This window comes from Miscanthus floridulus, chromosome 1 (assembly GCF_019320115.1).
Source record: "Miscanthus floridulus cultivar M001 chromosome 1, ASM1932011v1, whole genome shotgun sequence".
Taxonomy (NCBI): Eukaryota; Viridiplantae; Streptophyta; class Magnoliopsida; order Poales; family Poaceae; genus Miscanthus; species Miscanthus floridulus.
The window spans coordinates 113535709-113553024 of NC_089580.1; the positions used below are offsets into that span (position 1 = coordinate 113535709).

A 17316-nucleotide genomic window follows, 5' to 3' on the forward strand; every position below is an offset into this window, starting at 1 on the left:
AAAATGTACTGATAGCTGTTGTTTGAAGTAAACCAGTAAGGGTTATCAGTGCTTGGGATTTGGAGGCCCAGACGCGTGCATTGCTGTTGAACAAACAATGGATTAGCTTAGCCTCCTTCTTCGCGTGACACACTGACTGGGAGGACTCTTTGATTTTCTCTTCTTTAGACAAACTTACGCCACTTGCCGCCGTCCTTTCAGTTCATTTCAAGTACACCTCTTGCAATATAAAAGGCGAAGACAGCAGGGGTGGAATGAGAACTGAACTGAACGAGAAGCAAACACAATGAAAGGAGACTCCATCATGAGTGAGGCGGAGGAGTCGAGCCTTCCTCTTCTTCCTCTTCTCCATGGCATGCCTTCACAGGTCAGTGCTTAGCTTAATACTATCTCATCACTTCGTTGTCAAGCTTTGTTACTTTGCTTGTGCCGTTTTGTATTTGTTTATTTTTGCATCGAGGTTACCGGTGTTTGACAAAGTGCGTACAAGCTTAACCTCGCTCTGTTTGTCTGTTATCGATAGATCCATACAGTTGTTTGGCAGTTCATGTTGACAAATAAACAAAACAGGTTTGGAACGATGAACAAAGGGTTGTACCCATTGTTCTAGAACAAGGAAAGACTCATTGTTTTGTTCTATGGGTAACCATAGAAACTTCTTTCTTGAAAACTGATTTAGTATGCTGAATACCCCCAAAGAAAAGGAACATCCAATTTCCTTTTGATGCTCTCAAGAACAACAAAAGTATCATGGCATGTTGCATCTGAGTGGAGTGCTTAACAAAGACCAGCTATCTTGAGCAAAATCACACACAAGAAACAGCTGTTCTATGGCCTCTTCAGCTCCTTGAGAGCAGAGGACACAAGCATGTAAGAATGATCTCAACCATGTTCCTTTATTTAAGACTATTTTTAGTGGTGAGCCTGTGTTTCATAAGTAGCTGAAAGAACCAAATACAACCTTATGTTTATATTGACATGAGTATTTCCAAAACCACTTAGAAGCCAAATGTGTCTCTGGATGCCATACCCTATCAAACAATTGTATATGCTCTAGTAGGGGAGTAAATTTGAGGCCCCTGACTGTATGTCCACCAATAATAATTATGTTGGTGTTATACCTCATAAAATGTTTTCAATATCCTTCTATTGAATAAATGTCTGTTGATAAAGGCAAATAAAACAAATTCAGAAGATCTGTTCTTCCCTAGACTTCCTGAAGAGTAATGTGTTGATCATTAGCGAAGGAAAAAGATATGGATGAGTTTGGTAGTGGACTCTATTCTCCCAAAGATCTCCACAGAACAGCATATTTTGCCATCTTGCAAAACCATCGAAACAATTCATTTTAGATTTATCCAAAAGCTTTAATAGGCCACGTAAAAAAAGAGAACCTTTTTTTACAGACTTGGTAGTTTACCATTCCTTTGTTGTTTTACCCATATACACTCAATCTAGCGAATCTCCTCTGTCAAAAAATGTATGTAACTGCTTCATTTGCAGAGCCTCATTTTATGGGTGCAAATCTAACACTTCTAAACCACATTGTCTTTTGGCTTGTAAATCATGGGCCATGCTGCCTTGGAGGATATTTCGTTAATCTTTAGCTTTAGCCAAAGAAAAAGATGTGGACGAGTCTGGCCCAGCGGACTCTATTCTCCCAAAGATATTCCTAGAAAAGCATATGCAAAATCATATTTCCAAACATAATTATACTTTAGGTTCCATTTGAAAATGTATAACACTAAAATTTTGTGTAAATATGTATTTAGATGTTAGGAAGAAAATAAATTTTCTATACACAATACATACCAAACGAGACCCCTCCCCCAAGTGCTCCCTACGGGCAACTCAGGGGCTAGCTGGCGCCACTCAGCGCTCCTCCCCGTCACCACTTCCCCGCCCATCGTTGCCGCCCTCCAGAGCATGGCAGTGGCGGCCAGCGGTGGTCGCAAAAATGGGTAACCATCGCAGCCCACTTCCTTCTCCCCCCCCCCCCCCCACTCCTCCACCACCCCCTCTACCCTACCTTCTCCGGCGAGTCTCCGACGGGTTGTTGGCCAGCCGGCGGGGCAGATCTAGGTCCCAAGAGGCCGGATCTACTCTTTCCCTCCACGGATCTATGCATTCGCGTAGGGACTCATCGCGTCCACCGTGCGCCCGCGACCGGCCTTGTGCTGGCCGGCATCGGCCTGCTGGCCGAGCCAGCTAGAACGACTCTCCCCCTCGTGCGCTGGTGTTTGGCACGACAGCTCCGCCCTATCCTCTTTCGTGGAGCATGCGACCGACCTCGTGCTGGCCGGCGTGGGCCTGCTGGTTGCTTCTGGCTGTGGCGGCTGGATCTGCTCATACTATAGGGGTGCTAGGGTCGGCTAGCACCTGCCGATGCCGCGGCCGGGATCCAGGCCCGCAACGGATTTGTTGGCAACCAGTCTCCCCCAGTCGTATGGTGGTCGGAGTCCCCTCACCCTCTCTTGACTCCTGCCCGTTGGCTGCTGTCCAGATCCGGCCGGCCAGAGGCTGGTGCAGCTAAGGCTGGCCTGGGCTGCTCAGCGGCTATTGGAACCGTGGCCGCCTACCCACAGCAGGCAAGCAGAGCTGGACTCACCCCTTGCGGCTGTGGCCAGGGCGCTATGGCGTTGTTGCGGTCATGGTGCCTGTGCCAACCTCTGATGGTGTGCATGGCAGTCGGGGCCTATGGCCGGCTGTCTGTGGGGTGCCCCAGTGGCCGTGCTCGAACAATTTCTTGGGTGAGAAGTTTGCACGGCTCCTTGCTTTGGGCCGGCGGTGGTGGTACAGCATGTGCCATTTACCTTATTGAAGGCGTCGTTGAAGTTCCTATTCGTCACGCAAGTCATTGGGGGGGGGGGGGGGGGGGGGGGTTTATAGGACGAAAGTCCTTCTCATGCTATTCGATCAACGTTGTTGGCGTCTATGGATGTCATCCCCTTCTTGGAGGCTTCGTTGGAGCACTTCTGCCGTAGTCTTGTTTTGATCGCCGGAGTTGCTCCTCGCTGCATTGTGCCCGTGTGCGCTTTAGCTTTATCTTTGCATTGGTCTGTCCAGCTAGGATGTTTGGTGTTGCCGCAGTCATCTAGATCTTTGCAGTAGATTCTTGGCCGCTTGCGCTCTTATCGGCGGATGCTTTGCCGTCGTTTACCTGGGTGGACGCTTTGCCACCGAAGTCGCTCCCCTCTCGCGGATGCTTTGCCGCGTGGTCGTGGGCGGATGCTTTGCCGCCATGCTACCGGTTGATCTTGTTCGGGCGGATACTTTGCCGCCATAGTTGTCTCTTCTCGGTAGATACTTTTCCACCGCGGCTTCATCTCCCCTGCTGGTAGTCTTTTGTGTTGTTTTTTCTTTGCAGGTCCAGTTGGTAAGGTTGTGGTGGAGGGCCCTCTCCCTACATGTTTGTTTCTTTTGTGTATTTTGTTCTTAACCACTATCTCTGTGGTTCGTGTGATCCCATAGTTGCATTGTGTAAGCCGTTCTTTCGGCACTCTAACTTCTTTTTAATGAAATACACGTGAAGTTGTGTTCTCGGAAAAAAAAATTCTCTACAGACAAGTTGTTTGCTTTTGGGGGGCATCTTTGTTTATGTCATACTTTTGATGGCAATTAATAATAAGCACAGGGCATCTTTGTTTATGTCATACTTTTATGGCAATTAATAATAAGCACAAGTATGGTATTGCTTAGATATGTAGAAAAGACAAATCAACTATAGTATTCAAATATATTAAAAAATCTCAAACAGGAATTCCATAAAAAAAGTTATGTCTCTGTTTTCCGTTGCATAAAAAAGAAACCTAAGATGTCTTCCTTTTTTCCTTTTTGACCATTAACAGAAAGAATGTATACCGATTGAGGTTTAAGTCCGAGTGTACAGTGTTTATGTTGGTAAAGCCATTTTAAGTCACTTCTGGATCACTAGACAGACATATCAACTTTTAAACCGGACCCGCTTAATGTCCTTGTGTACTGATTAAGTCATGATATGTTGTCAGTATTGCATTGGTCCGAGTCATTTCAGCTCTCAGTGTTCGGTTCTACTAGCTTCCAGCTGAGCATGGATGCACGTAGGGCGTAGGCTCAGCTGATTGAGAAAGGACCGGAGAAGTGACGAGCCATCAGACAGCCTGAGACCCTAGAGAGTAGAGACAAAGGCAGCTTTGATTTGCCGTACCAATATCTTACAATTACTATAAATAGAGGTTCACCACTGCCGTCACACAGGATTTGTAGAGGCGGCTCAAGACTATTTATAGAGACGGTTTGGCTAGCCGTCTCTACCAAACCGTCTTTACAAATCATACATTTGTAGGGGCGGTTCCCAGACCGCCCCTATAATACTTGTTTGTAGGGGGGGCGGCTGGTAACATCAGCCGCCCCTATAATACTTATTTGTAGGGGCAGTTCAGTTTAAAACCGCTCCTACAGTATATTTTCTTGCCTAAAAAAATTTAAATTTATAATTCAAATTCGACCAGAACGTTGCAAGTGAGCCCTGTTTGTTTCCGTGTATTCCCGCGTTTGCGTTGCGAGTGAGCAAGGAAAGCGAGATAATCCCACCGAACGCCCCACGACCAACACGCGACTGGGAATCACCCGCAGCATGGAACGCGCGAAACTTAACTACGACCTGCGATTCGCAAAACGCAGCCTCCGAACCGTGTTCGCTCAAGAGTGTTATATACACTACAATTACAAGTACAATTCACAAGAATATATACAATCCATCATTAAATAGACATAATTCACAAGGTAAAACCAATGTCAAATTCTATACACATTGTTATCAACGGCCTAGAGCTAGCCTTTCGGTCTCACGAAGGTGTTAGTACTAAGGATTTCTATCTAAGTCAGACTCTCGGTCATGGTAGGTGCCTTTGACGTGTACAATCTAGTCCAATATAAAGTTGCAAAGGTCGCCGACGAGCTCTAAGAGTTGGTCATCCTTGTATGGGTCTCTTTTCATTTCTTTCTCTTCTTTTCACTACAAGAGAACAAGTTTTGGTTTAGTATTTTATATCATATACAAAGTTTTTATACTACGGGTGAAGAGGTTTAAACTTACTCTTAAGGGGTGTCTCCAATAGACACCGGTGTTACTCATCATAGAACATACATAGTATCCATAATGTACACTCCTAGGCTTCTGCTTGGGGCACTGTGTGTTTTGCATAAGAAAATGTTAAGTAATACTTTTGACTGTCATGTAATGGAGTACTGAATAAGTAAGTTACACCTACCGTATATAGTGTTTTTATAGCCAGTTTTTTCTTCCTTGCTGGATCATGCCTTCTATGATGTTTAGTGACATAGAACCTAAATATTTTAGCAAATATAACTTGTTAGTATTCAAAAGTAAACGTTACAAGTATGTATATAAATATATAAGCTAATGAGGATTGTCGATATGTATACGTCTTGAGAATCAATATGAAGTCTTTATATGTCACCGTTTCCCTATCTATTGAATCAAAGACCCATGCCATGCTCCTCCTGACATCGATGCCTATACAATCTAGTGGTTGTTGCATAGATTTAATTATAGAACTATATAAGCTCTTTTGCATCGGATAAAATATATCGAACAAAGCTTTAAGTATAGACTTGAACTTACTCGAAGTTGTATGGTAGTCATATAGTAGAGTGCTGATGGAGAATTTTGAAAGCCAGGGCAATGTATGTCAAAACTTTAAGGGACTCTTGCCTTAGTTTCTTCGTACGGATGTCCTCTTTCTCCTGAAGGGTCTTTCCAGCAGCTAGCTCTTTGTCATCTAGTTTCCACTGTTTAGGGTAATTAAAATTTTTTTGTGCTATAGCTTGAGGGTCTATATACCCGACTTTCACAGTTGGCATTTGTTTTACAATGTGCACTTGCATTCTACAAATCACGGCGTGTGTTAGTTACAACAAAATCCAAAGATTACATTCATATCATATCGGGAGGACAAGGACTTATAGGCACCACATGCGAATTAGATTCATCTTCATTGCTCCGAGGTGAAAGCATGTCTGCATGTCATTCAAGTCAAATATAATTTTCTCGGCTGGGCTTCCAAATGTGCCGGTGGGGAAGCATACTTGTATGAGGTCTATGCTCGTTGGGAGAACAAGCAAGTATCAATCATGAAACCTTCTCATTCCAATTGTAGGCGCTGGATGTCCCAGTTTGGTAGGAAGGGCTTGCCTCTTTCATATGTTTTCGGGCAATCCTTTGACCATTTGATGGCATTGACATTTGGATACTGCTTTGCTATTTGGTGGAGTTTGCTAGTGACGGCCTCCTCAGAAGCCCATGATGAGACTTTTTTAACTTGGTTCTTAGGCTTGAACTGGTCATGGGCATACCACTTGTGCACCAACGAGACGTCTTTCAGCATAACATAAATTGGCCTTATGGTGATTGGATGCTTCTTTTGAAGTTCCCATTCAGGCACGTCCTCATCTTCTTGTGCATCACCTTCTTTAGGAGGCACTCGTTGTTCATGCATCGGCTGCGCTTGTTGATAAGACTATGGCATCTCATCATGCACTTGCTCGGTACGAGCTGGAGAAGGTTGTGGCTTATCAGGCACATGCTCGCTAGGAGGCAGGGAAGAATGTGGCATCTTAGGAATGTGGTGGTCACGAGACAGTGAAAATATCTCCCCGTCCTCAACAACTCGCTCCAAATTTGGGAGAGGAGGAGGCGGCGAAGAAGCAGTCCATATAATGTTCTGTTTGTGCCAAAGGATGAACTACCCCATAACGTCTTCGAGTAACACCAGCCCCTCGGGAGTTGCGTAGTCTATCCTCCACTACATGAACTTAGGCTTCACGATATGCACCTCGACTCTAGTGTAGTCCGGCGATATCTTATTATTATGGTGTAAGCCACCGGGAGGATGTGTCACACCCATTGCCACCTCCATCACAATGTTCTATCATTCGCTGAGAAACACCAAGGTGCAACTAGTTGGTTCTCATATGCGATCGACGAGGGTTGTGGCTACAGTGGAACCTTGGCTGCTAGGAACTTTCAGTGGGCTACCAACTAATGCCAGTTCTCCTAGCAGCATCATTAATGTTCGTGGCTCCGTAGATAGTCCTTGCTCCTCTAGCGCCTTCGCAACTAGAGCCTTTACTTGGAGCTCAAGATTAGTCTCCCGGTTTCTACCATGTTTCTAGTACATGTGTCTGTCCTCCTCGAATCCATGATTCTAGGTCATTCTTTCCCTAGCCCCCTGGTGTGGCCTGTGTGCTCCTTGTTTCCCAAGCCAAGGCTAAGCTCGTCCCTCTCTCTGAAAGGATTGAATGAGCCTTTCTCCTTGTCTTCAACATATTTCAGTATCCTTGATACTACCTCTTGGGTCTTCGGCTTATCAAACTTAAGATTACCGCCGGATGATTCTGTACTCCTCGCATATATCTAATTCCTTGAGCGTACCTTCAAATTCGTCACATCGATATTTCCAGCAGCTACGACCTCTTCATCCATCTTTCTAAACTGCTCTTCCTTGGCATAGTAGCCACCGAGGGCCTAGATGATGGTGGTGTTTGTTCCTTTTTGCCAGCTCGGTGTTACGGACACTGAGCTCCAATGCCTTCGGTGAAGTTTTTTGAGCCACGAGCTCCTCCCATTGACTAGGAGTTATGTTGCCAAACTTGTTGAAGGGAGTTAACCCCTTTTAGATATACTTCTTGTTGAGCTCCGACCTCCAACGTCGGAATGACTCTCCCATGATTCTAAAAGCATTTTTTTACCAGTTCATGCTTACCCTCTGAAAATCTAAAATTGAGCTTCAGCTGCCTATCCCATAGTTCATCCTTTTTCTTCTCTGGTACGTCTTTCCAGTTAGGGATTGCTGGGTTTAATTTATCTCTTACTAGGGCCCCGATGGCATTACAGAATTGTCCTCTTAATTCCTTCGGCTTAAGGATCTCCCCTGCTGGCCCGACCTCTGTTATCGCATAGCATGCCTTATCTAGATATTGATTTGCTTTTCTATCCCTTTGTTTCCTCTTAGTCTTGGTAGTCATGGTTGTGTCTTGAGGTTGTTGAGCAGAGGCCTCAATGTCCGTCTCTGTGGCTATTGCCTCTACTCTCCTTTCCTCTACTCTGTCTTGTCCAGCGAGATGTCGCAGATGTCGACGTCGTCTTTTCTGAGTTTTAGGAGGGACCTATATATACGATAGGTCAAAGTGTTAGTAGAGGTAACAAAACCAAAGCTTTAGCAAAATTTACAAGCTAACACTTTTTCCCTACCTCCTCGTTCGGGTCAAAATTCTTATCCAAATCTTCCTCCGTTGGCCTCCTTCTGGCTTCACGTGGGAAAGGATCCTCAGGACTTATATATCCCTCTTTTGAGTCCTCCTCCTCCTCATCATCTTCTTCTTAGTCTTTAGCAGCCTCTCTTGCTCTTCCTTCTGCTCCCCTTCCTCCTCGTCACACTGCTCATGAGAAAGCATCACTTCTAGATCTTTTTCTAATACGTTATCGAACTGCACCTGAGTAAGCTAGTCCTCTAGTGCTTGCTCCTCATAGGTTGGTTGCTCATCATGCTCAAGGCATCGAGCTGCACTGTCTGGTGTCCGCAACATTATTTCGCGCTTTGTTCTAATATATGCAAGAAAGTGTGCTTTAAATACGCGAGAAGATATAAGAAATCAAAAAGATCTCAGAAACTAGTACTAGCAGTAGTAGAGGCTTCAGAAACATGCCAATCATCATCTGATCTTAAACTTGGAGCATTAAGGCATCATAACAGAGAAGAGAGGAGAAGGTAATGTAGAGGAGACTGCTAATGATGCCAAGTTCCTCACAAGTTAATGGGGACAGGGATCCCAATCTTCCGTTAGGTAAAGGTAACTATCGTTATGGCGGAGAATGACACACCGATTCGGCTTTAGATCGAACCCTGCAATCTTAGCACCACAGCTCCTCTGGTTATCAACCAAGTCATGGACCAGGTTGACCTCGCCAAGAAGGCTAATCACTGCCTGCGCAACGAAGAACACAAGCAAGAACAAGAAAGAACACAACCAAATTGTAGATGAATGATTAATCTCACAAAGTTGGGGTCTCACAAACCGATAAACGGTGAAACTGTTCTTGACAGAATAATCTAAGCAAAACACAAACCCTAATGGAGGAGTGGTGGCTATTTATGAAGACTCTAGGGTCGTGCAAGACCTCTGGACGTGCCCCTAATGGGCTCAAACAAGATACATGGTCCAACGGATCAAAAGACGATGTCGCAGCACCCTGGCAGATTCTGGATGCTAACTTGTGACCATGATTCCCGTTGATTCCGAACAGCTTTTGACGTAAGACCACTTGGATTAGCTTCCTTATCAAATTAGCTTTCCATCCATATGTGGATCGTCGAAAACAGAGTGCGGATGTGTCCTGGGTGACCAGTTTAAGACAGACTGGTCCTAAAGGCCGAGGCAAACTTGAAATCATGTTGGATCAGGACTCCGGTTTCTATTGGACATCCTTGCTGGTCATCATTGCCTCCACCACATCCTCTAAGTCCTTCATGACCCTCTCCAATGTTCCTAAGCAAGATAACATCAACAGGTAGTAGTCTATTCTCAAAAGTATGAAAAGAATTGCTTAAGAACGAGTTCACCTCTAAATTGAATTGACGCATTCGAGCTCGGGTCATTGGACCTTGCATGACGGTTGGAGGATCAGCGGATGCATCTGAAGGAGTGATGTCCTCATCACAAGTTCTTGATCATCAGCTCATATTCCATATAATGTATGGACTTGGACAATTTTATCATCGGCAAAACAAAGGAGAGGAGAGGAGAGGAGAGGAGAGATTTGGCAAAAAAAACCAACAGCTGCTTAGCAAACATAGAGCAGCAGCTGATGGCAAAAGATAGGACAACAAGTCCTAGGCGAGTCCTGGTAGATTTGGCAAAAAAACAACAGCTGCTTAGCAAATATAGAGCAAGTAATACATAGGGATGCATAGTAATGTATAGTACCAGGGATTTAACACATAGGAAAAACAGCAACCAGTAGTACTAGTAGTAGGACAACAGTGGTATTAATAGTAAGACAACAATAGTAAATAAAATAACTCAAACAGAAATGAACATATTTCTACTCTAATGCAATATATTTGAAGAAGAAAGTTCAGCAACAACACTGGTTAATGTTTTATGCTGACATAGGTTTATAGTCATTTAATCTATAAAGCAATTACAAGACGTAAGTAAAACTAAAACAACCTAATCTATGAAGGCAGTTGAGTACAGAGGAAGGGATGTCCTATGACACATGTGACATTTTTAGCAGTGGTCCATTAAACTGTTTTTTACAGTTCACATGTGATATTTTGACTGTTAAAAATTTATTTTTAGCAGTGGTCCATTTAACTGTTTTTTACAGTTCACACTAACAGTTCAACTGTTCAAATCAGCTGGTGAGGTTCTTACAGAGAAAAGGATTAAATCGAATTCTACAAACATTAATGACATAGGTGGTGCAATGCCCACCAGCAAAAGGGGCGGGACCATAAAAACAAGTGATAAGAGATAATCAGCATTCATTGTGAAATAATGTTATGCGAATGAAAACTTTAGGATAATGAACATGCATGACGGCCGCGTGCTGCTGCTGCTCGTGGGTTGTCGGCATGCTGCTACTGCTGCTGCTCGCCATGGCCGTGGCCGCGTCGGGATAGAGAGAGAGGAGAAAGAAGAAGATGATATGTGTGGCCCACGTGTCAGTGACAGGGGTGATGAAGTATACGTCTTCGTATACGCTGCAGCTAGGCCCAGACTGTGTCCATACGTATTTTGTGGCATTTTTATAGAAAACGAAGAATTGTAATGGCATGCTTCAAAATAGACGAATAGTAATGGCGTTTCTCCGAACGTTGAAAATTATAATGGCGTTTCTCCAATTAACCCATTTTTAAAATGCCCATAGGTCCTGCATTTGGACAATTGAACTTCAAATTGATTGTTTCACATGTGCATTGTCTCAATGAGAGCTATGCAACGGTGAAGTCATTCTAATGTTTGACAAGGTTAAACCGCCCATACTGATTTGCCTAGATTTTCTAGTACTCGCCACTTTTAGTTGTCAACCTGCTAGATGTATTTACTAAAGGGATGGATTGAATGGAGCAGGGGATAATGGTAATTTGAAAACATTTCTCTAATCCATCCACTGCAGGACTATGAACAATATACTTGCAATGGATCTGTTGATATCAGAGGCAACCGAGCGTCCAAAAGGCATACGGGAAACTGGAGAGCCTGCTACTCAATTCTTGGTAATGACACAGCATTATTACTATATATTCCACTACGCCGTTCCTGGATGCTGTGTGCATAAGCATTTCCAATTAATATGTGGGGGGTGAATTTTGTACTACTTGCAGGGGGTGAATTTTGTGGCGCTATGGCATACTACGGAGTTGGGACAAACCTGGTGAGCTTCCTGACCAAGGTGCAGAAGCAAAGCAATGTCGCTGCAGCCAGCAACATCGCTTTCTGGCAGGGCACGTGCTACCTGACTCCCCTTCTTGGAGCTTTCTTGGCAGATTCATATCTGGGAAGGCACAGAACAATCGTGGTGTCCCTCATGATATTTACCATGGTAGGTGTAGCCATGTTCTTGCGATTTCTGTTTTCAGTTCAGCTGTTGGCCCATGGTTTACGGTTCCTTGTGGTTGCAGGGAATGCTCCTATTGACAGTTTCAGCAATCGTTCCAGGAAGCATTCGTGTAGTGGCGAACTCTCACTCTCAGGATGCCTTGTCTTCTCTGGGCCTCTTCCTGACAGCTCTGGGCTTAGGTGGAATCTGGCCATGTGTTCCCACATTCGGAGCCGATCAGTTCGACGATACCGACGCGCTCGAGAAGGAGCAGAAGAAGCTCTACTACAACTGGTACTACTTTGCTGTCAACGGAGGTTTCTTCTTCGCCAGCACGGTCCTCGTGTGGGTTCAGGACAACCATGGCTGGGGTTTGGGTTTTGGCATCCCTACTGTGGTTTCCGCGGTTGGAATTACCGGATTCCTTGCCTGTATGAAGCTGTACAGGTATCAGAAACCCGGAGGCAGCGCGCTGACTAGGATTTGCCAGGTTGTGGTGGCGGCCACCCGCAAGGTGAACGTAAATGTGCCGACGGACAGCTCTCTTCTGTATGAGATGCCGCCAGGGAAGGAGTCGGCCATTGTCGGGAGCCGGAAGCTGATGCACACTGATGGACTAAAGTAAGCTGCATTTCGTTTCATATGGTGTCTTCTCTTCAGTCTTTTTTTAACAATAACTTCTCTTCTCTTCAGTCTTCACTCGCTCGACGTTACTATTCTCGACATTGTTGAAATTGCGAAATTTAAATACTAAGACAAGACTCCAACACCCCATTTACTAGGTTCTTTGATCGAGCTGCCACCATAACCACCTCTGAAGATGTATCTACTGGCACGACTAACCCATGGAAGCTTTGCACGGTGACCCAAGTGGAGGAGCTCAAGATCTTGGCAAGAATGCTTCCTGTCTTTCTAACAGGCATAGTCTTCAACACTGCCGAAGCTTTCTTTCCGTTATTCATAGAGCAAGGACAGGTCATGGACAGCCACATCATTGAGCAGTTCTGGATACCTCCAGCCACTCTGACGACCTTCAACTGCCTCTGCGTCATCATCCTGGCACCAGCGTATAACAGAGTTGTGATGCCCATGGTGAGTAGGATCACCGGCAAGAAGCGAGGGTTGTCCGAACTGCAACGCATCGGCGTCGGCATGGTCTTTGCTATGTTTTCAATGGCTTCGGCTGCACTGGTTGAGATGGTGCGCCTTAACATCGCCAAGAACAGGGTCCTGATGAATATCCTGTGGCAGGCTCCGCAGTACATGTTTGTCGGAATAGCCAAGGTTTTCAGTGTGGTTGGTTTTATTGAGTTCGCTTATGAACAATCGCCGGATGCCATGAGGAGCTTGTGCCAGGCTTGCTCTCTCCTCATGGTCACGCTAGGAAGCTACCTTGTCTCTATCATGTTGAAGATGATCGATTCAGTGACAGCCGGAAGGGGGAGCCATGGCTGGATACCAGAGAACCTCAACGAAGGGCGCCTTGATCAGTTCTTCTGGTTGATGGCAGGATTGCACCTGCTGAACCTGCTTGCGTTCGCATATTGCGCTACAAGGTACAAGTGCAAACTAGCTACGTGAGTTTCCTCTCATAATTTGAGGCTCGGAGGAGTGCGTTAGTAAAGTTGATGAGCATTTACCATTTGTATATTATTATGTGCTACCAACTCAAGTTTTGGAGGATATTTTGTTAACATCTTTAGTGGAGTATTGGAACAAATTGTTGGGATAAAAGGAAGGAACAATGCACAATTAATCTTTCATCTTGTGATGAATCATGAGGAGAACATCTACCATCAATAGTGGAGTTAACAATTACCTGCACAATAGACACAACGATATACGTAGAAAACCTCCTCAAGATGAGGAGTAAAAACCACAAGACCAACATGTCCACTCCAAGCTTCCACTATAATCAATAGTGGGTATAAGGAATCTTCTCTAGAGCATCAAGAGGATTACACTAGCATCAATCCATTCATCAAGTTATAAACTTGGCATCAACTACAACCATAATCTTCTAACAAGAGGAATAACAGCAGCGAGACAGAGAAGTCACAGATTCTGTCCTCTTGGGTAATCAGTTCATTTCTCACAAACTACAGCTCCACCGTGCACAAATTTTGATAGGAAAGTAGATCCACGAGTCTCCTAACCATTGACCAAATTTCAGCTCAATCGGCACAGTTTCACAACCCAAATAAATCATCTGCAAAAATTGCTCTGTCATGAAATTGCAGTACCCTGAACTGACAAACTCCTTAAATATGGTTCTCTAGTCAACCAATCCTCAAAACAACTTGATAGATTAAAGTACTCTGAATGAGGAACGAGATAACCATGTTTGGTGTGAGCCCAACCACGTTTGAGCCTCCAATCACTGGCTTGAAGATGACCGGTTTAGAGCCACAAATCTACACAGATTTCCCCCTTCTTCCTCTTCCTCTCTTTTCACGTTGTGGTTCTTGTGTTTTGCTCTCTCCTCCCTCTCTCACAGCAGCAACATCTAAAGCAAAAAGGAGGCTAGAGGTTTTGCTTTTATCCTTCCCAAGAATTGATCTGAATCGTTGATTTGGGCACCAAATCAACAGTGCACAAGCACTAGGCTTGTGAGCTTCATTTGGGCTGATTTGTTGGACTCAAAATCATCCTCCATGTGAAGGGATAGCCCAACAGACCCGCCCCCCCCCCCCCCCCCCCCCCCCCCCCCCCCCACACACACACACCTCCCATCATCATGGAGGGTGGTCTCACTGCCTTTCCACAGTCATGCCAGCGAGTTGGCAACAAACATCGAGCTTTGAGAAGGCATTTGATAAAGTTGAGCATGAGTACATGTTACAGATAATGGGGGCAAAAGGTTTCCCACATAGATGGCTACATTGGATGAGGGCAATTTTCTGTTCAGGCGCGACTTCAGTTCTTCTTAATGGTGTCCCTGGCAAGTTTTTTCAATGTCTCAGGGGTGTCAGGCAAGGGGCCCCTTTTCTCCTTTGCGTTTTGTCTTAGCAGCTGATTTCTTGCAGACCTTACTTAATGACTCAAAGCACAATGGATAGCTTCAACTTCCCATCCCTTTTCAAGGAGACCATGATTTTCCAATTCTGCAATATGCAGATGATACTTTGGTTTTCATGCAAGCTGATTTGCCCCAATTGCTTCATTTGAAGGACATCCTCCATTCCTTTGATAAATCCTTCATGGTACCAGTTAATGACATCCTCCATTCCTTTGATAAATCCTTTGATAAATCCTCCATTCCTAGGAAAAGCTTGACTTGTTAGCCACTGCTTTGGGCTGTTCCAAGGCTTCACTTCCCTTTACTTACTAAGCACCTCCAAACCTTCAATAGCTGACTTTTGGCCATTGGTTTCCAAATGTGAGAGGATATTGGGTTCCTTCTCATCTTATTTGTCAGAGGCTGGTCGATTGGAGATGACAAATGTTGTACTCTCTGCTCTCCCCACCTATGCTATGAGTACCTTCCTTCTCCCCAAAACTGTGATCAAGCAAATAGACAAGTTTCAAAAGCACTGTCTTTGGAGGGGATCAAACCCTAATAACAGAAAGCCATCCAAGGCAGCCTGCCCAATGGCTTGCTTACCCAAAGTGAAAGGAGGTTTGGGGGTTCTTGACCTCCAAACTCAAAATGAATGCCTTCTAATGAAAAACCTACACAAGTTCTTCATAAGATCACATATTCCATGGGTGCAATTAATTTGGAGCTGCCACTATAATGCCAACCGGTTGCCACATGCTGCTGGCCCTGCTAGAGGTTCCTTTTGGTGGTGTGATGTTGTGAAGATGCTAAGAAAATTTAAGAGTTTTGCTATTTTGTTAGTCAGGGATGGAGCACCCTGTTTCCTTTGGCATGATTCTTGGAACCCTGTCATCTGGACTCAGCATTTTCCTGAATTGTACTCTTTTTGTCGAGATAGATTCATCACTCTCAAGTCAGCTGTTGCTCAGCCTTTGCCTCAGGATTTGTTCCACTTACCACTGTCAACTGAAGCCTACCATCAGTTCCAGCAGCTTGTTCACTCTTTTCAGAACTTTCAGTTACAGCAAGCCTCTGATCTGTGGTCATATATTTGGGGCTTGTCAATTTACTCTTCAAGCAGAGCTTATCAGTTCCTTGTTGGTCATCAACATGTTCACCGCTGTTACTCCTGGCTATGGCGCTCAGCTTGCCAGCCAAAACGAAAAGTTTTCTTTTGGCTCCTGCTAAAGGACAGGATCAGCACCAGGCAGTCACTCCGACGAAGATCTATGTTTTTGGATGACTATAACTGTTTTTTTTTTTTTTTTTTTTCATCCCTGCTGTGTTGGATGATTTGCCTCACCTTTTCTTTCATTGGCCTTTTGCAAGCACTTGCCGGTCCAGTTTACAACACCAGGTGCCTAATGCTGTGGAGGTGGAGGCCATCATTGAAGCCTTCAGGGTACAGCTTCAACTTCCTTTCTATATGGAAATTGTTGCCACCATGTGCTGGGCGATTTTGATGGTGCGAAATAATGCTATCTTTTAGGGCGAGGCGCCGTCAGTGCTTGCCTGCAAGACTATTTTCAAGAAAGAATTTGCTTTCGTAGTGCTGTGAGCAAAGTCCATATTTCATCCACGAATAGATCAATGGCTGCAAGCTTATGTGTAATCTTCTTAATTTTCTTTGTAACCTTTTTTTCTCGTGAGACCATCTGTACTGCTTGACTTGTATTTTATTTGCCTTAATAAAGTTCAGTAGGGGGCTTGCACCCCTCCTGTTTCATGAAAAAAAAACATCGAGCTTTTCTCTCGTCATCCACTACTACAGTAAGCATTTATAGGGCCGGCTGACGATAGTATTAGAGGCGGTTTTGCCAGCCGCCCCTACCATACCGTCTCTACAAATCAAGGGTTTGTAGGGGGCGGTTCCCAAGCCGCACCTACAAATCAATTTGTAGAGGCGCCGCCTTTACAAAAATGATTTGTCAGCCGCCCCTATAATTTCCATTTGTAGGGGTGGTTCAATATTTTTCCGTCAAAAAAATTCAAATTGAACCACCCCTACAGTATATTTTTCCTGTAAAAAAATTTAAATTTCAAATTTTAAATCTGACCCGAACATATATACGCATATATAATTCAAACATTGTATCCACGCAGCACAAGAATATTATATAAACTAACATTACAAGTTCAATTCACAAGAACATATATAATTTATCGTTACATAGACATAATTCACAAGTTTAATCCGTTCCACAGTTCTAAACCGTTCCACAAGGTAAGATCGATGTCATATTCCATACACATTGTTATCAACGGCCTAGAGTTAGCCTTTCCATCTCACGAAGATGTTGGTATTGAGGATGCCTTCCTAACTCGAATTTTTGGTCATGATAATTGCCTCATACGTGTATAATCTAGTCCAATATAAAGGCGCAAAGGTCGCCGACGAGCTCCAAGAGGTTATCATCTTTATGTGGGTCAGCTCTCATTCCTTTCTCTTCTTGCCACTACAATTAAACAAGCGAGCATATATAAAAACAGTGAGGATATATAAACACAATTAAAGAGGTTGAAGAGGTTCAAACTTACCACTACAGGGCTGTCTCCTGTAGGTACCGGTGTTACTCATCATAGTGAATACGTAATGTCCACAGTGTAGACTCCCGGACTTCTGCTTGGCGCACTGTGTGTTTCGCATATAAAAATATTAAGTAATGCT

General features: G+C 44.3%; 1 protein-coding gene across 2 annotated transcripts; it reads left to right on the forward strand.

Annotated features, from left to right (window-relative positions):
- The first annotated feature begins 229 nt into the window (after positions 1–229).
- LOC136491242 (protein NRT1/ PTR FAMILY 8.2-like) lies at positions 230–16234 on the forward strand. Of its 2 annotated transcripts, none has more exons than XM_066487492.1 (6): positions 230–367; positions 11186–11285; positions 11394–11611; positions 11691–12229; positions 12391–13164; positions 15978–16234. In XM_066487492.1, exons 1-6 carry the CDS (start codon positions 287–289, stop codon positions 16135–16137), a joined length of 1872 nt encoding a protein of 623 aa, XP_066343589.1. In that variant the 5' UTR covers positions 230–286; the 3' UTR covers positions 16138–16234. The 2 variants fall into 2 exon arrangements, with proteins under 2 accessions (XP_066343589.1, XP_066343595.1); XM_066487498.1 differs by having other exon boundaries at positions 15993–16233.
- The last annotated feature ends 1082 nt before the right edge of the window (positions 16235–17316 follow it).